The sequence below is a fragment of the Serinus canaria genome, chromosome 8 (genome assembly GCF_022539315.1).
Source record: "Serinus canaria isolate serCan28SL12 chromosome 8, serCan2020, whole genome shotgun sequence".
Taxonomy (NCBI): domain Eukaryota; kingdom Metazoa; phylum Chordata; class Aves; order Passeriformes; family Fringillidae; genus Serinus; species Serinus canaria.
In genome coordinates, this window is record NC_066322.1 from 8,007,267 (window position 1) to 8,032,732 (window position 25,466).

At 41.7% G+C, this 25,466-nt stretch overlaps 1 protein-coding gene across 1 annotated transcript in view; it reads left to right on the forward strand.

Moving 5' to 3' along the window:
- TRABD2B (TraB domain containing 2B) overlaps positions 1 to 25,466 on the forward strand; it is a 266,051-nt gene that overhangs the window by 222,165 nt on the left and 18,420 nt on the right. The window contains exon 6 of the mRNA XM_030226458.2: positions 19,447 to 19,716. Within this exon, the coding sequence (XP_030082318.1) occupies positions 19,447 to 19,716 (270 nt within the window). The remainder of the gene's footprint in view (positions 1 to 19,446; positions 19,717 to 25,466) is intronic.

Genomic DNA, 25,466 nt, shown 5'->3' on the forward strand with positions numbered 1-25,466 from the left:
AGTAGACCATGTCTGAAAAAGCTGTGTGTAATCTAGTTGGAAAATCTGGCTGATCTAACCTTGTTTGGGAAACATCCGCAGTGATTCATATAGAATATAATATGGCTCAACTGTACATAAGTGTTCTTTGACAGAGCATTTATCCAAAATGCTTCTTGGAATCTGTTTAGCAATAAAAGCATCGTCTTAAATAACAATGGGGGAAGGAGGAAGAAAAGGCTGTTAAACACCACCAGTAAGAGCATATATTCAGAGGAGATTTAAGAAGCACTTTGGCAGGGGGAGAAAAGTCAACATGGCGCAGGGAAGAGCAGTAAACACTGTAGCAGTCTGGAGCTGGAAATTTTTTTCCTAAAACCAACCAAAAAAAAAAAAAAAAAAAGGCAAAACCAAAAAACCAAGCAAATTACAGCAGAACAGCCAAGGTGTACCGTTCCTAGGTTTCTGACAAAGAAAAAAGAAACTTTCCACTCAGGGAAGCAGACACTTTCTTCAGCAATTTTCATTTAGTTGAAAGTATCATCTTCCCATGAAAAGTGTTTCAACTGGAAATTGTGAAACTATTAATTTATTGGCTGTTGCAAGCCCTTGAGAAGAACTAAAGATGCAGTAGTGTGAGAGAAGTCCAAGAATAGTCTCTGCTCTCTGGTGTTAGGCTATGTCTGTACACATCATCACAGACTTGAACTAAAGGATGGGGCAGGAAACTTGACTCAAAGCCAGTGCTTAATGTTGACTTATTTGCAGAGTGGGGCACCTCTATGTGCACATTCCCCTGCCTTGGCAGCAGTGTCTCCTGTTCATGATGTCTTCCCTAAAATTCTCAATTCCTGGGGGAAATGCCCATGAAAGCAAGAGGGTTTGTACTCTGCCTAGATCAATGTGTGTGTCCTCAGCTGAATGGTCCCACACTGGGTAACTTCTGTTCTGTTCTGTAACTTCTGTATTGGGCAGGTTTGCCTGGACTAGAACCCTTATTCCAGTGGGGTCTGCTCTGAACATTGAACTTACAAAACTTTATTAGAGGGTGAATGGTTGTGCAGAAGTACTGGGTGGAGTCAAGAGAGAACATGGTTGCCCCCCCATAAGGATTAGATGCTCTGTGAGTTTTCCTGTGGTCTGATGATAAGGTAGGTCTGCCAGTTCTAGATGGGAATAAAGAAAGAAAAATAAATTGCATGGCAAAAAAGTACAGTGTTGCCACTAGACTGAATTAATCAAGGTGCAGAAACAGCAGGAAACTATAGAAATTGTGAATAAAGAGCATTTAAATATATTCACAAGAAACAGCTTTTTGCCTTTAGAATAAAAACAGACTCTCAAAACTGCACATCAGGGACAGTATTGCCATTTTTCTGTATCTGGGACTGTAGCTATCAGAAGTGCTTGGGGCTCTCCCTTAGAAATGAGGAGGCTGCTGCAAACCATTTTGTCTCTTTTTTTATAGAATAGCTTCTATTTTATGATTTCTGGGTGAGCTCCAAAGGACAGTCTAGCCAAACAGAGTACAATATCACAATAGCACAACAACTTAATAGTTGTTGTGTTGTTTATGTTTGTGTTATATTGTCATGTTGCTGTAATTGAGTGTCTTAAGGAACCTTGCATTTTTGTCTGGCCTTCCTTTTCTTACTCTTCTCTTTCCTCTTTGAACAGATTAAATAAAAACAATTGAAAGGCCCAGAAGAGGAACCATTTTGCTGTAGTGACTGTAGTAACAAAATATGTACATTGAATAAACAAACAGAGGCTCAACAAATTTTGAGCTGCTTGCGAAGCAGAAATTGTTTTGTGGGTTACTGAAGTTGCAGAGGTGGAGGTGTTTTCATCTTGATTCTTGTGGAACCATACATGAAGAGGTATTTCTTTGTGCTCAAGCCCAAAAGAGACATTTCTGCTTTACTTCCAAATAAGTTGTATAAGGGAGTCAAGCCCACTCCATTGCATTCTGGCATTGACAACTGAAAAATGGGATAGTGTTCAAGGAAGATCAGCTGGATTCTAATGTGGAGTTTGGGGGGGTGGACAGCACATGGAAAAAATGCAAGGGTTGGAAAAAAAACTGAAGCAGCTGCATGCTTGTGTTTTAGCAAAGGGAATTCAAAAAAAGTGTTGTGGACAGACTGTATGCAGAAGAATGAAGAGGAACAGTTCGAGCTGGAACAGAGGAGTGTTTGAAAATATATCAGATTGAATTTGAGGCTGGTTTTGGATGAATATCAATGATTCCTTGACAGTGATTTGCAGGACAATTTCTCTCAGGTTAAGTAAGAAGCCCCATTATATGAAAGTAATTTTAGCAGAACACTCAGACTATGTCCTACTTACTACCAGGACTGTCTTGCCAAAAAAGCAAATGGTCATTTTCTTTAATGTCTCTGTTCCCAGAACAGTATGATTATTACTATTACTGACATGATTAGTAGTCTGATCTTTGTTGTTCAACAATAATTCAGCATCATTACCATAAATAGGTGGAGTATAGTCTGGTATGATGTTTAAATCCTGCCATCCATTTTGGTTTTAGAAAGAACAAGAGAATCCCTTTTGTAGAAAATAACTAGCACTGTTCCTATGTATCAAAAAAAAAAAAAAAAAAAAAAAAAAAAAGCCTTGGAAAGTGTGAAGCAGGACAAAGACCAAACCTGTTTATGCTTTCAGTTTCATACTGACTGGGTAAAGCCAGAAGATTGTTGGCTTCCTCTGTCCAAAATGCTAAGCATGGGTTGTGAAATGGCTGCTCTTTAAGCCAACCAAACTGAATACCTAGAGTCTCACATTTCTGTTGTCTAGTGACAAGCACAAATTTGAGCCAAATCCTCCCTTTCCTAAGGTAGTGGGGAAAAATAAAGTGAGATCTTGTCTGGCTGGACGAGATAGCCATGACATAGAGGGGTCTGATGGCTCCACAATCAGTGAACTGGCAAAGAAAAGTTTATATAAAGTACATTTAGCTGGTGTGGAACTATTTGGGAACTCTTACTGACTGGATTTCTGAAATCTCCTGGCTCCTCCTGTTGATCTGCCTGATGGCCCAGTGTTGACCTTCCTGTGCCTCTTCTAGAATTCCACCAGCTGACTATTGAAAACACTTTCTTTAAAGCTCAATCCCTTTCTGTAAAAGAAACCCTGTTCTATTTATCATGCAGAACAATGCCATAAACTCTTGAGAACTTATTCTCACATTGGCCTAATTTGTTCATTTTGTTGCCTGAGGGAAGTGTCCTGAATCTGTTTGCGTGACAGCCTTCAGCAGCGTTCATATTTGCTTCTTATTTTGCTGGCTGTCATCCTTGTCCCCAGATACAGGCATTGGAAAATTAGTGACTGAATCAATATCTCATTGCCTTGCCCTGAGATAAGAAAGGCAAGTTTGTTTTGGTGGGTTTTTTTTTTTTGGAGGGGGGGGTTTGGTGGGTTTTTTTTTGTGTTTGTTTTTTGTTTTTTTGTGGAGTTCTGCCAACTGGCTGTCCCTGCTCCTCTCTGTCTTTAGAAAACAGAGCTGCATGCTTGGGGTGGGAAACAGGAGGAGATGGGAGAAAGTCTCCCTTTAGATGGATTCCAGTGGCTTGAGCAGATAAAGGGCCACAGCTGCTTCACATTTAACTGGAAACAGCCAAAATGCAAGATCAATCCAGGAAGCACCTGTGTCCATGATGACTCTCTTGTTGCTGGGTTCTCAGAATCAGCTCTGACCTTCTGCCATGTGCCAAGCCTAGATGTGCTGCACACCATCCTCTTGGCCAGAAGAACATGCAGCAGTACTCATTTTTATCAGGCTGCTCTCTCCAAGGATGGGATCAGAACCAGAGAATTCAGGACAAATCAAAGAATTCAGCACAAGTCTTTATGTCTGCTTATCTGGGAGTTTGAGAGTTTATTGTAAACTCTGAGAGCTCTGCTGAAGAAATTAATTACCCTTGCTCCTTCTATTTGCACTTGCTGTCCCAATTGAAGCAACTTACTTCTGTTGCAACTTACTCCTTGTTGTAACTTACTCCTGTCTGAAGAGCTTCCTCCCCCCCTTCTCAATAGCATCCTACAGGTGTGATCCTGGCTCTGCTACTCATTGTTGTCTCAGGGTGGAAGTGTCTGCTCCCCAGGGAATGCTCTCTCCTTCCCCATGGGCTGAAAGCATGCTCCATCCACACAGTGATGCAGCCATTTCACTCCATCAGGAGCCCTAACCCTCTCAGGGTGATGGATCCCTCAGAACTCCCAAGAATCTCCCAGTATTTGCCAAGCTCCTTAGGATGCCTACAAAGCTTCAGCTTTCTGGTGCCTGCTAGTTAGGTTGCTCCACTCTGCATAGCTGTTAATTTTGGGATGTGTTAGGGAAAATGTTAAAGTTGTTGTGAAATAAGTAGAAGTTCATTTAGAAAATACGCAACTGGAAAAAAAAATATTACAAGAGCTGTGACACTTTAATTGGAAATAACCAAATTAATTGAGGAAAAAAGAATTGAGAAAGGTGGACTGGATCCCATCTCTTCTGATACAGGGGAAAATGTACCATTTTTTAATGTGAGTGGAATAATCTCGCCATTGGGATGTGGCAGTTCTTAAACCTCTTGTAAACTTTTGGATCTTTCACTTGATCTGAGCCTGAGGATCATGCTCCCATCACTAGCTCCCTTCCCTGAGAAGAAAAGTGAATCCATTATATAGGGGGGTTCTCTGACAGCATAATTTACAGTAAGAGGTGCATAGGGATTAAATAGGGTTCATCTGCATGCATTGGTGAATTTATTGCCTCATCTAACACTGGAGAATAAGACTGCTCAGTGCTTAAAATACTTAGCCTTGAAAATATGCACATTACATTTTCATGTTCCTGTGTGCCTTTAAAATATCCTCCTTTGCAGTTTAATTGTCACTGTGTCTACCTTACAGCCACAAAGCCTGAGCCAGCCAAAGTAACTCCTAGGGGGAAAAACATGGAAGAAGATCTCCAAAACATGGTAGAGAAGCAAAGTCAACTTACAAATTGTCAGCCATAGAAATTTAAATATCCTGTCATTTCCTGAGGTACACATTCCTTAGGGATAGTGTATCTGCGTGTCCTTTAGGCCACCTTTAGACACTGAACACCTTCTGAGAGAATGGAATTTAGCAACTTGCTGTAAAAAAAAAATCTGGGAAAGAACAAGATAATTTGTGGTGTTGGAGTAAGAATACAGAACAGAACTTCTCAGGAATTTCATACTTGACTAGATCTCCCAGTGGGACATTCACTTTGCTGTATAATCAGATTTTATCCTCAGTAAAATTTCTGGTTCCTTTTGAAAAAATTGTTTCATATTCCATATAATTCTGTTCCTTGGGAAGGGGGCCTCTGGGGAAACCTGGGCTTGCTTCTTTTTGCTCCAGGGCAGCTTGCTCGCTGAGTTGTCCTGAAGCCAGTGCTAAGGTTTCTAGGGTTTTTTGCTGATCTGCAGCCTATCAGGTTTAGGAGATCTGTATCTCATACTCCATAAACTCTCTAATAGTAAACTTACAGAGCCTTGGAGACTTCAAAAGTTCAGAGCTAGTTCTTACCTTATTTCCTAGCCAAATTTCAGCGTTCTTGTTTCCACAGGAGAAGCTGATTTTTCATCCTCTTTCTGCTTCCAGCCAATTCTAACGCAGATCTTTTCACCTCAGGTCATGAGTATGAGATGAAAATTTTGGTTTATAGTTATTAGAGATAAAGCTGATCCAACTTGCACTGAAGTTGTTGGCTTCCATCAGTGCCAGTAGCTTTTAGAGGTCATTGTTAATATGAGATGGTTGCTGATCCTCTCCTATCTTCGGTTGTGAGGGGCCATGAGGGAACTGGTGGAAAACTCAGAATATGTTCACACAGTTGTGCAGATGCCTTCTATAGTCCAGGTAAAAAGACTGGCTTTTCCAGAGCAGTGCTCATGGGGGTCTTCAGACAACTGCCCAGCTTGCTTGCAGGAGGTGTCTGGCTGGTTTTAGGTGGCTAATGAAGCTTTAGATGGTTATTCATTCTGTGAGATGTGTCCTTAAGCTCATTTAAACCTTTGGAAAAACTTCACCATCCCCTCCCCAGCGTTGTATTGAAACAGTGAGATTGTGTGACTTTGTTTGTGTATTCAGCCTGCACTTGTCCTGTGCACTGATGGCCTCCACCCTGGGCAACATCAATCTGGGCTGAAGTGCAGCTGCACTTTGTAACAGCTCAAGGGACACAAAGGTATCAAGTGGTGTTGTGTGGTTGGAAAGATGTCGTTTATCTGAGGAAGTTTGTGGTCTGTTTGCTGTCACTCTGTCTTTGCAGTGCCGACTTCCCTTACCTTCACTATCACATTGTCAGGCAAAGAGACCTCACACATTAGGTCAGAGAGTTTTTCCACATCCAGAGCTGACTTCTTTTCCTTCAGCAAGAGATCTGTGGGCTGTGCTGCAATCGATAGAGCTGCTTGATTCAGCATGAGAATATTAATTTGCCTTTCAGGGAGCTCTTTACAATGCACAGGTTCCTAAAAAAGGAACAGAAAGAAAGGAAGTCAATGACTTTTCTCAGACACTTTCACCTAATGTTCCTTCAATAACAGTTCCTTAGAAAAAAAACAGTCAAAGATACAGTGTTCTACTGAAAATTTTGCTGAGGAGTAGGTGTTTCATCTTCCATGAGTGATCAGGTGTTCATATAGACATTCTTTGGAGTTCAAATGGGGTTAGAAGCCCTCCAGAACACTGTAATGTGACTGGTGGCATGACCAAATGACTCCCTGTGGGTGGATCTTATTGTGGCAAACAGTGAAATTTACTGAAAGCTTTTGGAATTGCCCCCATAAGTAGAAATTCACTCTAATGTATATATTGGGGGAAGGGATGATTTTGTGTTGTTTCTTGCCAATTTTGATGCTAAATAGTCTCATTTTTAACAACTCATGGTATCTCAGCCAAGCCAGGTGACATGCTGGCCACAGCCCAGCTTTGGTTCCTGAATGACTGTGAGGGTGTCCCTTTGGGAGAATATGGTGAAGAGTCAGGCTGAGATCCATGTATATCAGCCTCCTCCTAGTTAGGTGCTAGTAGAAGGAGCAGGAATGCCAAAAAGAGTAAGTTCTTATAACAGTAAATTAAGGATGGTGAATTTATGAAGCACTTGTCACAGTAAATACCTTAGAAGCCTGAATGCATTTTTGTGTAACGATCATTGAATCATTTTTATGAGAAGTCAAAGTAAATTCATATGCAATCTGTAAAGTTTGTAAAGAGTTTAATTCATCCAGGAAATCATGTGTTGGAAACAGAGTACCCAGATCCAGATCAGATATACTTCAGAGGAGCATTTAGGTTTTAAAATCCTTCCTCAAGCTAAACTGATCTCCAGCGTCTTTGGAGTTTCACCCTTCTCTGGACCTCATGCTCCCTGCAAGTGAACATCATGCCAATGTGTTTCCCATTTCCTGGGGATTAAACTGCTGTGTCTGATGACTCAGGACTTTCCAAGGGAGCAGCTCAGTCACTCATTCTGTCTGAAGTGGCCTCAGGTACCTCAGAGGACATGTTTTCTCTTCCACAGTGATTCATGATTTCAGAGCAGAAGATCAGCTCTCTCTCTTTTCTTTTCTTCCCACAGAGTTAATTAGTAAAAAAAATTCTATTAGTGAGTGTTGAAAGATTTTGGTTTCCCACCCATACTCCCAAATGCTCTGCATTCCAGGAAGAATGAAAAACGGACCTCTGAACAGAAACAGGAGGGAGGAAAAATGGATCAGATGCTGTAGATGGATGTAGGTATAGTTGCTGTCAAGTGATATGTGGAAGAACTTCTGGAATAAAGACCGTTTCCTGCAGTCATGATTGCTAAAAGCACACCACCACAGTAATCCAGTTTTGGGATTCCTAGGTGCAAATTTAGATAGTTTGGGGCATAGGGAGTGTCTGGCAGAAACTGAACTGCATGGGCCTCCCCAGTGATCTCTTACTTAGGTGGGCAGCTACATGTGATGCAGTTGTTCTGCTTGTGAAAACTGGATCTTCTGCCACTGTCAGAGGCTCTTGTTGGTCAGGAGAAGCACCTGGAGGATTCACCCCCTCATGGCCACTGTGGACCTGGCTCTACCCATCTGTCTGCCTCATGTAGCCCCACCATAGTACAGAATTTTTCAGCAGCATCAAGAATTACTTGTAAATTTACACTCGCCATGTTCGTAACTTTTGTCACTTCAGCAAGAAAACAATTGGTTGTCACTTCAGCAAGAAAACATTTGGTCCTACTGGGAGCCAGAGTTGACAGAAGGACTAAATTTGGGATATTTCCCATTCCTACTGCTTTATGGAACACTAGAGCAGTTCACAATTCCATAGTGCCCCTCTCTGTTTGTTGGAGAGGAAAAGACCCAATTTGGTGCTCTCATTTGTGAGAAAGAGCACACTGAAGTCTTTCTCCATTGATTTCCAGTCAGCTCAGGAATAGTAACATTTTCCTGCTTACCTGTAGCACTTCAGCAGCAAAGTCATAGACAGGCTCCAAGTGCTTTAGTACCCAGCGCCCTGTCTGGCAACTAGATTTGCATCTGCTGTCATATGACCCCAGCTTCACATTTCCAGATTACTCTTGCAAAAATAAAGGCAGTCCCAGAAATTCCTCTGTCAGGACAGCACATCCCTGTTTATGTTTGAAGGGCCGATACCAATCTGGAGTCCCCAGTGATCAAAGTGCACGTTCAGAGATGAGCCTCGTGTTGTGTTTGAAGTGAGCACAGCACTTGGAAATGAGGATGAAGCAGGAATAAATCATGATGAAGGATGTGGGGCATTACTTACTTTACATGAAATTCCTGCTGGAAAAGACGTGGCTAGTGTTCCAAAGCTTTCCTTGGAGAGTGCTTAGAAGTTGCACACCAGCCTATTTGTGGAAAGCTGAACAGTTTCCTATTGTCCGTGATGTGAAACGCTTCCCAGATAAACACTTTTCCCCTCCACTGAAGAAAAACGATAAAGCCTCGGCAGAGTTGCTGGTTTCTGTTGGCATTGAGCTCTGTTAAAGGCTATAGTTCATGCCAGAGTCATTAAGGAGAGGTTCCATTATTGAGTGAAACTGGGATAATCTTCAAGGATGTAATAACTGTTGTGCGCCCACATCTTTGCATCTCTGGGTTCATTATACCCCTGGAATGTAAATCCCAATCCACAGTGGATAAACATGGATCTCAAATACTTTTGTGGTATTGTCTTCTTCTTTCTGAAAGGGAAAGAAAACATTGCTAGAAATAAACTCACTGGAGTTGTTTAGCCTGGAGAAGAGGAGGCTCGGGGGGACCTTATCGCTTTCTATAGCTACCTGAAAGGGTTTTACTGAGGTGAGAGTTAGTCTTTTATCCCAAATTACAAGAAAGGACCTCAAGTTGTGCCAGGGAGGTTTAGATTGGATATTAGGAAAAATTTTCTTCACAGAAGGGGTTTCCATGCATTGGAACGGGTACCCAGGGAAGTGGTAGAGTCACCGTCCCTAAAGGGATTTAAAGGGTGGCACTTGGTGACATGGTTTGGTGATGAACGCTGCTGTGCTGGGTTAATCGTTGGACTCAATGATCTCAAAGGTTTTTTCCAACCTAAACAATTCTGTGATTCTACAAAGAGAGCAGTAAATCTCTGCTGCTGTAGTGGGTTTTGGTTGTAACATTGCCTGCATTTGTGGCCTTTTAAGTAATTTTAAGGAATTATTCCTGACACCCACAGAGTCAAGGCATCATATTCCATCACAAGGAAGATCCAGAAGTCTCTCCATGAACTTTGGAGAGAAAAAGCTGATTTTTGAAATCAGCAATGCTAAGAACCAAGGTTGTATAGCTCCTTGGGTTAATACTGGTGGTGTTTGGTCCACGTCCATGGGTGGCTCTCCCTCTGTTTATCTTGTCCTGGGAGGTCTGAAGGACCTTGTTGTGTCCCACCCCTGACTCCAGTTTGGTTTTGCTGGGTGCCCCCTCCTGCCTCCATGGTGCCTCCTAGGTGAAGACGTTTTCCCAGAAGCAGCATGTGGTTCCACTTGTTGACCTACAGTCAGTGAATGCAGTAGAGACAGATTCACTTTTTGCCACCATTTTATCAAAACAAGCCTTGCTTTGAGTTTGTGACAAAGAAATCATCTTTCTTCCCTAGAGGAACGGGGTTTCTTGCTAATGTTAAATGGTAATTTTGCACTTGTATCAAATTTGTATGTAGATTAAGTTTTAGGTGGGAATTGCAGCTTCGGTTGACATTTAGCGGCACTGAGGTTTTAAATCTCTGTGGCAATTTTAGAAACATTTCACTTAAGGAGAAAGGACACAGACTTGAAAGAAAGCAGAGGTAAAAAGGGTTTCATTTGTTTGTTTCAGAATGCAGCCATGAATTTAGGGCAATTTCTATGTATTCAAGCATTCATAGTGATTGCAGTCATTGCGGAATGGTCAGCAATTCCCACTCATGTCAGAGAAAGGCAATTGAAATCCACAAACAACCAGAAGTGGTTTAAATGAGGTGATGTAGCTGGAGACTGATTTTTTTTTTTTTCCTTTCTTCTTCCACTTCTGGGGTGCATTGTTCCACTTGCCTCCTTCTTTACCTCTCCTGCCTTTCCAAGAAGCCCTGGTCAGTCTGTGAACAACAGACCTGGTGAGGTCTAGGAGACCTATAGGTTCAACTGTGGTGTATGGAAAAGGGCTTTCCTCATAAAGCCTGACTCCATCGTGCTTATTTTCACATAAATAAGGGCATACACTCTTTTTTGGTCTTTGTGCTTTTTTGATCTGTGTGCCACTTGGGATAATTCAGTTCTGACTGTCAGATGAATTCTCACTAGAAAAGGAAGGCAACAGAAGGACAGAGTAGCCTCCTCTTCTGTTCAGAATTGACAGACTTGTGGGGCAGCCCCAAGCACTCAGTCTCCTTTTAGAGAGAGAGACAGATGAGTCCTCCTGCAGTTTTAATTAAAACATCTCACGTGGGCATCATATCAACAGCACTGACTTTCCTGCAGTTTGAGCTGTATTACAGCACCACCTCATGAGAAGTCCTAGTTTGGTCACTTTCAGTGTTCAGCTTTCTGTAGTGATAAGAAGCTAACGTGACTGCTGGAACCTGTGCCAGATGCCAGGCATAGTTCTGGTGAGTCTCTGACGTCTGTTACACTTGTTATATTACATGTTTTTCCATAGCTAGGCAGTGCTACAAGTACTCAGCTGTGTTACCCCCTCGGACAACTGGCACTTAGATAAAGCATTTCAAGGCAAACAAACAAACAGACAGATAGGCACATATAATGGAGGTAGGTGAGCCCCTAGAGCTCCTGTGAAATGAGGTCTCCAGCATAGTTAGGGAGGGAGGCTGCAGGGGCTGTCACCTTTGTACTGTTTGTCATTGTCTCACACCCTTTGCCTGTCAGCTTGCTGAGATGGAGCTCTTTAATGACTCTGTAATTTAATTCTGGGATTCTTAAGTGCACCAATAAAAATAATAATCATAGACATTTCAGTGAAGGAGAGGTAATTTCTGAGGTCAGTGCAAGTTTTCCTTTTTTAAGGAAGGAAAACCTGGAGCCTGTTCTTTGTAACTAGACAGTGAGATTTACCTGAGTTCATTAAAAATCAGTCTCTCCTATGGCCTCAAAAGCCTTCTGGAGATTCAAGGTCTGGTCTCATAAGTTTCAATTAGAAAACTCAAAAAAGAGGGTATAAAACCTTCTTTTCTTCATTAGGTTTCAGCAGCAATGTGCATGCTTTGTTAATGAAGAATTTTAGTGAAGGATGGCTTTGTCAGACAGAAAGGAGCATTTGATACAAGCAGTTCCATCAGCATGACTTGATACAGAGAGGGAACCCTCTGTGACATGAGGCTAATACAGAGAGAGACATTATGTGAAGTCCATTAGCATTAGAGCTGAGAGAACAGCATTAGACATTAAAGCAAGTGGGGTTTGGAGGGAGAACTCTTCTGCCTTCATCATGTTTCGAGTGCTCTGTCCGTTACTGTGCAGTGAAAATGCCTGCAGACAGACTGAAGTGTGGCCTGAATAGGGATTCTGACAACTGTCCTGTTCTTTTCTTGGAAACACTCAGGCACTGTGATATGGGCAAGGCCAATGGGCTCTAACAACATTTTGGAGAAAGTCAGAGTGTCTCTGTGTTCCTTTTTTTAGCCATCAGTGGCTGAGCAGATCAGATGTTTTGCAGTGTTGGCTACAGAGAAGAAAAGTGGATTTAGTGTCACAGAAATGTGGAGTCTCTTGCAAACATGGTCTTCTTATGGCTCTTTGGTTCCACACTTATGCCTGCTGCTGGATTTAAGTGGTCTGTGTCTCTCTCCTACTGGTGATGGCAGCTACTTAGGAGCCCACGTTATCTGTGTCTTGCAATTGGAAGAGCCTCGACTGAGCAAGGTACTTCAGGAACACAAGTTGCTGTGCTTGCACAGATCTGTGATCCACCCAGTACCTCACTTCAGCCAGGACTCAACTTCCAGAGCATCAGAAGGAAGTGCAGGAAACAGCACCAGGCAAACATCTGAATAATCTGCCCTTAGTTTCAGTCTGAAGTCAGTGAAAATGTTGTAGTCCCTCAAGCTAAGCATTTGTTGCCTTGCTTAGCTGTGTCACTGTAGAGTTTTTATATTTAAGATATGATAGAAAATATGAGCTTCTGCAGATGCATGTTCTCTCTGGAGGATCCAGCAAAGAAGGGAAACTAATTACCAGTGGAGACAATCTGGGAGCAGAACTCAATTTGGATTGTAAATGAGCAAGATATAAACAGTTGTATTTTAGCTGTAATTCTACCGTAGAATCAAAGCTGGCAGCCTGTTTGGGGTTTTTTTTTTTTGTCAGTCAGCTTCTTAAAATTCATTGCAAACTCAGCAGTCAAAATTTTATTATAAGACAACAAAACATTTTCGTTAACTTCATGTAGCAAGCCTTTAGGTGCTGCATGGACATACAGAGTTGTAATTTGAATGTGAAGGCCTCTCTCTCCTCTGTCCAGGTGTTCCAGGACAGCTGCGTATCTCTGTGCTCCCATGTTGAACCAGGATGCCTGAGCAGGAAAAAGCCCATCTGGACCTATGGGATAGGGATTCTATCCAAGGAGCTTTAAGTACCACTTCCATAAGACAGCGAGGCACCAGAAGTATCTATATTGTGTATATTTTGCTTAAGCTGAACTACCCAGGCAGAAATAGCTTAGCACTAAATTGGTTTGGTGGTAATAGGACTGTGGAGATTTAGGGAATAGAGCCTGAGGTGAGGCTTGTCTACCATGAGCAAAGAAGCTTCTTGTTTGCTATTTATGTGGAAAATGGAAACAAGACTGGAGGGTCAACCCATCCTTCCTCTGAGGGCACAGCCCATCCTCTGGGGCTGGAGCGTGCAGCTCTCAGAGTTTCCATGAAAGATTCATAAACAAAGGATTATTCAGTTCAAGAATTGAACCAAAAAATTAAGAAGGGAAAATAAGTTCAGAGCAATTTAAAATGGAACGATTTGAGGATGCTTTTGAAGGCAGGAATTGGGTTTTGTTGAGTTTTGTCATTTTTATATATTAGTTGGGTTTTTCTTTTTAATTGAGATCAATCTCTGAACAAAAAAGGGCACTTTGTAGCATGTAAGTCTTTGAAAACAGAAGACTAAAAAAAATTAGAAGCTTTGTTCATAAAATGCTGAAATGAAACATTTTGAGTTTTCAGAAAGAATTCACATGAAAATGTGGAAATGACACGTTACAAATGTTACAGCTGCCCTCTTTTTTTCAGCAAATTCAGCCTTTCAAGTGCAGAAAGCTTGCATTTCTTCTCCTGTGCCTTAGACCAGCTCCACTTCTAATGAAACAGAATAGATAACTAAAGTTTTACTTATTCCTCTTACTTTATAGTTTCTCAAAGTGGGAAGAAAAACATTATGGTTCATGTGAATATCTTCACAAAGTTTTAATTTCATTTATGCACAGATTTGTACATATATATGTGTGTATACTGAGGACTAAATGTGCTGTCAAACTAAGGTTACAGTTCTTGAGCAACAGTGATTCTTCCCAGAGAAATAGTCTGACATGGATTCAGAGCACATCCAAGTTTGGGGTGGACTGTAATCTAATTTAACTACTTAACCTAATTTAAGTGCTCATGAGATGTAGTTGACTATGGTGCAAAAAAATGAAAAAACAACTTTGTTTCCAAATTCTGTTAAGAAGTTTTAACTTTAGTGTACAGGCCTAAGGCTACTACATACTAAATAAAATAACCTCATTATAATTAAGCTGATCAGGTGAGTGAATAATCAGGGGTTTCACAGGAGTAATCAGGGATTTCTCTTTTGCTGTCTCTTGAGCCCAATTTGTCCTGAGTAATTTACAGCACTTAGCCTGAAGCAGCTCAGATAGAGTTTAAGTATGGGAAGAATCTAACTCTCTGATCTTTGCTTTGCAGTTGCTCTCTTTTGCAGTAAAATATATTTATGCTTTTTATCTTGAAGGATATTATGTTCATGGTGTCACCTGGTTATGTGAGTCTGTGCTCTCAATTCAGTTCCCATCCCTGGAAGAGGCCCTATGAGCAGTGCTGGGGTGCGTTAGAATTTCTGCCTGCTTTTCTGTGATGTTATTTGCTTCTCTCCCAAGAGCTTTGAAAGTCTGAGTTTCATCCTACTGTGGAAGAGGGGAAAACAAGCAAAGCCCCTCGTGGGACAGGACATTGTGATGCCCATCTTGTGGGTGTGTATGGCTCTCTCAGAGAGATGTGTAGGGAAAGCAGAGCCAGGAGCAGATGTCTCTGTGGCTTGCAGCGAGGGGAGCGAGGGTGCATATGAGGGGCTGACAAATTCCTGCCCTCACAAAGACACCCCAACTGGAATTTATGAGAATCCATCTGCAATAAAACACTTTGAACTCACTGTCTGGCCGTCAGCTGCATCCCAGGAACGGTGGCACGAAAATGAAGCTGCCACATCACACATTCCTTGCTATCACCGCAGCTTCTCTCTTGATGAAACAAAATCTCCCCTTGTCTGACAGTTCTGAGAACTGAAGCAAGAAAACCTCAGTGATGTTGCTGTGCTTGGAAGCCTGTGCAAAGCATGGCAGTCTTCTGAGCAAAACTTTTCCATTGCTCGTGCTGCAAAGTCAGGATGCAAATAACAAATTGGCAGACTGGGATTTCGGAAGATTCTGCACATATCTGAGGGAACAGAGATGTTACCGCAAGATTGCTGAAAAAAATGAGATTGATGATTTCGTTGTCTGGAAGATGTGTATCATCAGCAAGGGCATACAGCAAGGGCAAGTCCCTCCCTGGCCCTGTGGAAGCCCATGGGGAGGCTTGATAGGACTCAGCCCAACTCAGTTGCTGTGTTACTCTGGCAGATCAGGGGCAGAGGCATTTCTGGGGTCTGCCCTGTCTGACCTGTGCAGTTTTAAGCCTGGGAATTATGAAAACCATATATTGCAGGACATCATGGTGTTTATGTCATTTTTCTGACCAGATCCACTCAATAGCCCTAACAAATCCCAGTGATGAGTCAATTTTCAATGGTCAGTGCCAGCACAGAGTGACACTGCAGACCACAAGGCAGAGAAAGAAATGCTGAGACAGCCTAATGGAGCATCCAGCTCAGTCCAAACAACTTACATGTTTTGTTTTGTTCTTTTAATTCTTGGAAAGAATTAGAAAAGGATGGCAAATTTCACCAGAAGTGAATGAAAACCACAGAGGTCTTTGTCTGTGGATTAAGAATTTTCAAGAACTAGCAAGAATAAATGTTTTCCTGCTTTCACTGCTTTCTGTACCTTAGGACCAAGCCACATAGGATATTTGTTGAGACTCCAGTGTTTTCTTATTTGGACTCCGTTGTTTTAGAGAACTTGTTTTGCAGGACTGCACATCCCAGGGAAGGAAATTAAGGTCAGAGATGAGAAAAACCCACCTAAGGGCCTGAAATAATTTTCATTTTTCCAAGACCACCCTGTGTGGGAATGATACATTTAAAAATGGGTGGAACCTCTAAGCCTGGAATTGTATCAAGTTATTCATGAAAAATCTCTGAGATCTTTGTGTGGACCAAGATATTTGGGTGGTACTTTCTCACTCTTTCTTCAGAAAAGGCACTGTGGCCTCACAAACTGAAAACTAGCCTTGCTTTTTCCCTGACTTTAAAAATAACTATGTATCTTGAAAAGCTGACTCAGCAGTAGTGAAGGAATGGAAAAAAAAGTTCATTATATCCCCATGGTTTCATACAGTGCAGCTGTGCTAACAGAGTGCACAGAGACTGAGACCAGGGGAAAGGCATGAAATAGTCCATGAAATGAGCAGTTGAATTTAACAATAAAGCTTCACGTAATGCAGAGATCAATTGTCCAGGTATCCAATTGCAGATGGCAGGTTTTTGACTTTATATTTTAGGGGGAAAATCCAGAATATAAATAAATTTGAGCACTTTTTATTAATAATTTTTACTGAAATCAATGAGGAAATTACTATCTTATAGGAAAGTAATTACTTACATTAAATTAACATCTTCAAATATTCTTGCAATATATTTGGATGAAATATCACTATTCTGTTTTGATTTTCCTTCAGGCAGAATGTCTGTAGGATGACAGTTCTATTTGAAAACAACCAGGTTCATAATGAATTAATCATATTTTTATAATATTTGTTGTTTATTTTTATTGTAATTGTTATTTTTAGGTATAATATAGTATAATTATTGTAACTGATTTATTAAATCAGTTTAAAACTATCTTTCTTTTCTTTTAGAGGAGCAAACATGCATCAACATACAGCTTTCAAAAGTCCCTCTTAGGTCTTGGTGCAATTATTAGCAGTTACTAATAATTTAAAAAATATTAGTGCAGGTGTAATGGAACAAATATCAACCAAATGTAATATGCAGTTGCCACAGTGGATCTATTCCCCCTGACTCGACTTTAACATTGCTGGTGGTTAGTTTATAACCCTCTTTAGGTTACAGCATTTTAACATTTCTCCAGTGTTTATTTATTCTCTTCCCAAAGAATGTTCTGAAATATCAAGTTTACAACCTGTGGCTCATGTGATTGTAGTGGAAACAATTAAGCAAGAAACTTTCAAAGCCACCACTGGGAATTTGATGCTCAAAGTCATTAATTTTAATAAGAAGGGAGCTGCCAGTCGTCTTAAGTGGTTTGTAAAATCTCAACCCATAAAAACACCTCTCTACTGGTTCCAGTTTACGGGGAGCTCAGAGCAAGGTAAACACATGTAAGAAAATAGTAGGTGTTAAAAGGTGGAAAGTACGTGTTCAGATATCCCTAAGACCACTCAAGGAATCAAACAGCAGCCCCAGCCTTGAGCTGGCACATGGGGGCTGCTCCTGCCTGCAGCATCTCAGGGAGTTGATGACTGATCAGAGCATGAGGCACAGAGAAGGAAGTCAGTGGAAACAGAAATCTTGGCTACAGCTCAGTTCCAGTGGCTTCCTGCCACCCACTGGTCTCTCCTGCCATCTCAGGACCCACATGGTCCAGGTCCTTCTTACCTGCCTAAACTCTCCTCTCCAAGTTCACACTGTGTTACCCTCCAAGCTGCTAAATGGCTGAATTTGCATGTTGATACTTCACTGATCCACCATCATTGTTGGATAAAAATTAAGAACTCTCTGCTGTGGCCTGGGAGACCTCCCGCCCCCCCCAGTGCAAACCTGTGAGCACCTCTTCATTTACGTGAGTCAGGAAATGGCTTTGCTTCAGCCATGACCCTGGGCCATAGCTGAGGAGTTCTTAAAGGCTTTGAAAAGCACCAAGAACTCTCAAAGGAAGCTGCTGCACTGGGGAACATTCACCCTCAACATGAAACATGAAAGAAAGTCTTAATGGGGAAAAAATTTAGAACTGGCAGATCTATCTGTGATATAAAATAGAGCATGGAGTGAGCATGAGTGAGTTTGGAAAGGACTCACTGGGAGTCTGAATGATTGGGAAAATAAGAAAAGAAAGGGATTTTCTTGTGTGTTTTATTAATAAAACCAACCATGAAGAATTTTAGAATTAGTTTTAGAAAACTTTCTTCTTTTCCTCTATCTGTTGTATGATCTCTGAAGAACTTCATGAATGTTGGCTACAAGTGACAAAGTTACTGTAGTATTTGCTAGTGAGTGTCATAGTAACAATATTAAATTATCAGTAGGTATTGGAAAGACTTTTGGATGAAACACAATGCAGTGGAAATAGAGGTGACCATCGAGACTGGTATTGTAACAGACTTCAAGAAAGTCAAAAAGAAAAAAAGCTTTCATTAGTAGTAGATGTGACTTTTTTGGAAGAGAACAAAATGTTCCATAAATGAAACATGTGGTTTCACTTGCGGCACATTTTGTACATTGTCACCAATGAAGTTTAGGATTTTTTATTACTTTTTCATTAAAATGTCTTACTGGTTTCACTCAGGAGGCAAAATTTTTCACGTGGCTTTAATTGTTTCTGTCATAAAAGTCATAGCATCCATGTAATAGAAATAGTTTTGCAGACCACAGCTTCATATTGCCTATTAATTCTCTCCCATTTTCTGTATGTACAACTCATTGGCCCATCCCAGGGACAGGAAAATTTCTTGCAATTAAGACTCAATATGATCTTCTACTGAAATTAGGGGGGAAAAATAACTTTATGTTAGTCCTGGTTTATTAGTTTTTTGTTTCAGCTATCTTAGCTCACAATATGTTCACATGGCTGCATACCAAAGGAGAGAGTTTATATTGACTTTCTTCTAAAATCAGTGAAACTTTAGACGATGAAAATAAGAGGTCTTTTCCTGCATCATTCCAGTCATGTACAAGAGGTGGTAATACTTCAGACAGGATTGAAGAGCTCTGGCAGAATTGTTTCAAGGAGGCTTTGGACGGGTCATTTACCCCTTTTTTCTTCATTACCTGCTGGAGTTCAGGTCTCACAAATCCCATCCCAGCTGCCAAACTTCCATGCTTCTATCATCAGCCTAGGCTTTCTTGTCCCCAGTCCTGACTGCATGAGGAGACATAATTGCTGTTGCAGGAAAGAAAAAAAAAAAAGAAAAAAAGGTGATGAGATAACTTGTGTTATGTCATCAATTTAAGATCAGCTTCTCTTCAGATATCTGTTTTCCCATAAGAGAGTAATTTGCCAGCTTGGAAAGAATTTTGTCATTCAACCTTCAGCCCAGCAGGGGAGGCAACGTTCACCCCTACCACAGGCTCTAAGGCTTCTAAGTCATTAAAATGCCAGAAAACAGCAATGGAGTATCTGTTGCCTTTTCCCTGTTTTTCAGCTAAGTGTTTACTTGAAAAGTTCTTATGAAATGCCAGTGCTGTCTTTACGTGCTGCCCCAGAGCAAAGCCTTGTGCACTTTCTCAGCAGTCAGGGGCACCCACCAAGCAGTGCAGTCTTCTGCTTTTAACTTTGTTTTGGCACCCTTCCTCCTTTACTCATATTTAAATGTTGTGTTTTGCAGTTCAAGGACGACAAAGACAAGCCCAGCCTTGGAGGGACTCTCAGTGACGGCCTTGCCCCCTGTCCAGCTTTCTGAGCAGGTCCCACTGGCATCTCCTTCCCTGAAGCCACAGCAGATGGATGAAGAAGACAGCCTGTCTCCTCACCTCTTGTTGCCCGACAGCATCAGCCAGCTGGAGGAGTTTGGCAGGCAGAAGAAATGGCACAAGAAGCAGCACAAGCACCATCGCCAGAGGCAGTTCAATGACCTCTGGGTTCGGATAGAAGACAGGTGAGTCATGACTGGTCCCTGTCCTCTTCCTGCTGGCTCCAAACTCAGTGCTCTTTGCAGATCCCAGTTCTTGCTGATTAGACCATAGGGAGGGTTGGACAAAGGCTAACTGGGAGTCACAGGGAGTGAGATGATGTTTTTGTAGCCTAATGAAGAGCTAGAAGGAAAATAGGCGTGTTCATAGGCATGTTTGATCAAAAAGTAAAGAGGAAAAAAATAGTGCCTAAAATATTGAAAATACACAAAACCAAAGATTTGTCAGATTGAAAAATAGGAAAAGAACAACAATAGAAAATACTCTGTGCTTGTTCTTTTTCTTCCAATAATTTTTTTCCTATCCGTACCAGCAGTTTTCATCACAAAGGCTTGCCCACTTTCCAACCATACAGAATATTCCTGAGAATTTTTAAGATTCTGACAAATCTGACTTTCAACCTTCTTAACTGTGTTGTGGGGCTGAAATGTTTTAACATCTCAGACTGCACTGAAAATAGCAAACTGAAGCAAAATGAAGTGCTTAACTAAATCCTCTGTGAGAAGAGAATGGAGGTAGGCACTTTTCCATGGCAATTCCAATCTTGGTCTGAGGTTAAAAACTCCCATTCAGTGTTTGAATAAGAGCCTTCATGTTTGACCAGGGCTTCTTAATGTGTGCTTTTAGGATTCCTGGTCAATTTATTCTCCCACCTCTAAAGCTCTTAGTGCCTTTATCCAGGCCAAATCATGGGCAGATAAACAGCCACAATATTTATTGATCATCTAACAAGTAAAAGGAACTAAGTAATATGTTGGGAACTGGCTGCTCACCTACACATATAATAATTGTCTTTGAGCATTACGTATTCCCAATTTCATAGCACCTAAATTCCTTGAAAGTCTCTCAGAGATTTCTCCCTTTGCTAAGAAAAAAATCTTTGCATATTTGTGTTTTCAGATTTTATTATTATTACTATTATTTTTATTCATTCTTTTTAATGGAGCAGTTACCTCATTTTTTGTAGTTTATTGTTTTCTCAGGGTGAATGATGTAAGGGTTGCTATTAAGGTGGTGCATATTAATCTTAACGTAATAAGGCTGTTTCTGAGGTCAGTGCCAGCCTTGTAAGAAGGATTCATGTATTTTCTTTTCAAAGTATGTGTTCGGTGCTTGGATCCCCTCCACAGAGAATGTTGAAGCATGAACTAGGTGGCATTTGGTTCCCCATAGCTAATTGCCTCAAATACAACAGACTTTTCTGGCCTTCTGCCTGGGGGCTGCTGACTTGTGGTGTCCCATGATGTCCCAGCATTACACAATGGTCTGTGGTCCAGTTCCTCATGTGTTGTACAAGTGAGGTGTTTAAATAGGTTTGGTGGCAGCCTGGCACTTGGGCACAATCCTTCCACCCCTATACCATCTATCCAGAAAGGATATTGGATATTGGCAGTGGAAATGTGCAGTTGGGAGCTTAAAGTGGTGCTTATGATTTTTGTGCCTTTTGCTGGTTTTATGAAATGCTTCTAGGAAAGGGATTTAAGAGGTAGTTCTGAAGGTTAGAGTTAAATTATTTGCTGTGCACTCCTGTGAGATTTCACCTGAATCAAAGCCTTTTATCCCTCTATTTCCATTTCATAAGGGTGGAGATTGGGGTGAGGAAACACAAGTTTCCGCTCCCACCACGCTGGTGATGAACCAGACACTGTGTGTTGCCTGCCTTGATGAAAGATCCCAGGGAGATATTAGTGGGAGATCACAGGCCTAGAAATGAGGAAAGGCTGGAAGAAGGGAAGCCTGCCCTAGTGCTTTCAGATGGTTTTAGTGCTTCTGCAGTTCTGGAGTAACTTCTGGTGTTTTCCTGGAAACAAAGCAAAACAAAACACAAAAAATAAAAGTTCACTAAATCAGAGACTCACAACCAGCTCTGGTTTTCCCATAAATTGGATGGGGTCTCAACTTTCATAAACCAGCTGCTGCATATTGTGCTTTTGGCAGTTGGGTTTCATCAGCATTAATTGCAAGCTGGACCCTGCACAAAGCAATAAACAGTGAGTTCTCTCCAACTGGTTCCTTTCTGATTGGCAAGAAAAGAGCAGAAATGTGTGTCTGTGACCAGACCTTGTATGGTGATCCTTTTTGGGAGGAAACAAGCAGGGTGGCTGATCATACAGGCAATAGAGTGTTACCTGTGCAGGAGAGAAGTGTGGACTTCTTTGCATTGCCTCAATAATGTTACAGCAGTGAGACTTGGCACATGTTTTTGAAGGGTAATTGGTGCACTAGGGAGTTCTCTCTCTGGCCTGTCCCAGAAATCCATTGTACGTTTGCATACACTTCAGTTGGAGTCGCCCATGTTCTGTATGTACTGAGGTCTCTGCATTTGGTATTAACTTGAGCCATGGCCCTTGTATTTCCAAATGGCTGTTTTTCCAGGTCCCTGACTCACTAGTTGTCACCTGAAACTCGAATTGTTCACCTTTGAGACAAAGTAGAGGGATTTGGGTCTTTGTTATTGGCTTTTGAGGGAAAGCTGCATAAAGCTCATTGTTTCCATGCGAGGTCCCCAGGATTCAGCTGTTGGAGATGCCTTTCAACCTGAAAAGTCAAAGAGAAATATGCAGGTGGAGGACAAATCCAGGCAAATTTAAACCAGGTTATTGATTCCTGTATGAACCTCATTGAACTGTGAAATGACTGTGGTTCATACAGCTCTTTTCCAAAGCTTTATTGACCATGGATTAGAGGACTTTATGAGCCATGAATTGCAGGGCTTTTATGGACTATGCATTTCTAGGCGATCTCATACACTTCCATGGAAATCTTAGGGTGTTTTCTTAAGCTACCAACACAGAAACAAAGGAAATGAACACAGGAGAACAATCTTAAAGGAACATCAAAGGTCTGACTCCAACCTATAAAAGCCAGGAAATCCATAATTAATGGTTCCACTAAGACTTCAGCTCTAGCAGTCATTTGGGTCTGATCCAAGGTTATGGCTACAATCTGAAATGGCCTTGTGAAAAATGAGTCATCATTTAATGCCACACATCATTATTAGTATTTACTTTCAGTTATACCTTGGAGATTGTCCTTTTCTTTTTGTTCTGTCTTCACAGCTGAGGCATTTGAGTTGGCACCCCTGGGTGGACAGTGTTTAGATTTGTGTGTTGGAGGCTTAGTACTGCTGTGGAGGATGAGAAGGCTTCTGCTCTGTCTCCTCCCTGTCTTTGACAGAGCTAAGATTTGCTGATCTCCTGGGTAATCGGCTGCACTGAAGGCTATTAAAAAATAAAAAATGCTGATGAAATGTGTGGTTTCCTCTCCCTTCTGCCTCCTTCCCCCAAAATCTAAACAAACTGAAAAAGTCCTGCCTGACTGCAGTTTCTGTTTGAAATGGCTTGTCAAGAATCAAAATGAAATGGAGATTTCAAGTAGCAAGATTTTTTTTTCCTCAACTACTTGATTTTGCAGAAATGTGCAGATCTGAAGTTTGTCCTTGGTAGAAATTTGAACTTAGACAAGACTCAAACCCTGGCTGCCTCCCATAGCCAAAATCCAGCTGGGGCAGCGGGGAGGGGAGACAAAACCCTCAGGCTGCAAGGCTGAAGTTTGGCATACAGAGTGTCATTGTTTCTGTTGACACTGTGTTAGCTAGGCTTCCCCATGTAATATAAATAATTAATTACAGATCATTCACTGGTTTTTCATGATGAGATGCTCAGTTAATTGAAAGAATAGAGAAATGCCTGTGAGGTTTCTGAGTGGTCAGTGAAGGGCAGGTCAGAATTGCACCTTTGTTGTTGCACGCAAATGGTTCAAGGCTGCCAACAAAGGCAGTCCAGGAGAACAGAGAACTTCTCACAGCTTCTGGGAGGAGTTATCCTGGGACCTAAGGCAAGGAAAGCTCCTGGGAAAAAGGAGGGAGGGGAGTTATTAACTGGGATGGCATAATGGGAGGGGTAAGGTTTGGAAGGAGCAATGCAGCTAGGGGATGTGAAAGAGAGAAGTACAGTGGTGGGAAGAAAAAAAGTAGAAAGGATGTAATGGGCAAGTTAATTCTCACTGCCAAGGAAGAGATCTGGGTGAAGGTGGTGTTTGGAAAGAGGGTAAGGACATGCATACTTCAGCAGGAAAGAAATTAAGAGCAAAGAATTGTTCTCAGAAGAGAAAAAAAAAAATTCTTGTCCCAGATGTAAGCTTAGACCTGCAAAAGCTACCATTAGTGGGAAATGAAATGAATTCTCCCTGTAAGTAGAAATGGCAGCTCTCTGATAGCCCAGTGCAGACTATTCAACCCCAGATGAATGCAATAACATCACAAATATCAATTTATTTTGGAAGAAGCAGTTGTTTTAGGGGAAAAAAATGTATAGGAGTGATGGATGAAGGGAGACAATATGTAATAAACTACACTGAGTTTGCCTGTACAGAGTGAACCTTATCAGTTTGGATGGAATTTAAGCACTTAGCCTGTTATCCTTTCTTTCAAGACAATGCAGTGATGGAAAGCAGAACTCTGTCAACTCAGACAAACTTTTAATTCCACTTAACTGCATCTGAAAGGTAAATTTCAGTAAATTAATCCAAATTGCTTCCTTTTCACAACACATGGTGCTGAAATACAGTACTTAACTTCATTAAAGAGAAGACTGCTTTTATTTAGAGGAGACCTAGACACCTTTGAAGTCTAACAGGTAAATTGTGGTCAGATGATTTCCCTCCATATGGTAGCTTTGAGCTTGAAATTTCCATCACTGGGGCCTTGTTTGTTTAAATTACCCTGTCTGCCTCCCTGGTCAGGACACTGCTGAGGGAGTGCCTCCTGATGCTCATGGGGAGGGGGATCACTGCCTCCTCCAGCCTGTGCAGCCAAGGAAGCAGTGTCACCTTTGCATTTATTTGCCCTGTGTTCAACCAGGGATGAGGACACAGCTTCAGGACTTCTCTATCTTGCAGGGCATGGCATACAAATAGCTACAGTCAGCAGAAGAACCTCAGGGTTGGTCAGTTTGGGTGCAAGAGTGTTCTGTGATATGGAATGGTCCCAAAACACCTCCCGGGCAAATGCTCTCTCCTGGTTCCTTTGTGGAAGGTGAACCTTTATATTTTGAACTGGCCTAAATTCTACTCTTAGTCTGCCCAATTTTTTTCGAACCCTGTTGGATATACAGTGTCCAGAAGAAGACATTTTGGGCAGTTCAGCAGTGAATCCGTTGGTCTTTCTTCCTCCCAGCCCTGCCTGCCTCTCCCAGACATGCCATCTTGCTTCTGTGAAGGCATCCTCTGCTCCTCCTGAGCAGAGAGCCAAGTGTAGGGAGCACTGAATGTTCCCCTCCTTAGTTTTTTTTTCCTGTTTCCATTGGACCCCCCTTTAAGGTGAGCAGATGGCTCAGTGCCTCCTTTAAACAAGCACTGGCTCTGGCAGCTCTGCCATCATGCCCTTTGCACAGCCCCAGGTGCACAAGCCCTCCAGTGAAAGTAAAACAGGAGCACGGTGTAACTCAGCACAGTGAAAACAAGCGGGAAATCTCCTGACGGTAACAAATGATACGGTGATGACATATCCTCCTTCCCTAGATGGTTTTCATTGAGGCTTCTTGGATTATCAGGTTGGTCAGAGTGCACAGAATATATTAATTAAAGCTGTGGAACCTGGCCTTAGCACACAGCTCTCTAATGCATCTCAGGAACGACGGGAAGTCCTGACATTCATGTCCAAACCTGTAGCATCTCCGTGCTAATAGACCTTCCCTGTCAGCTGGCCATGACTGAT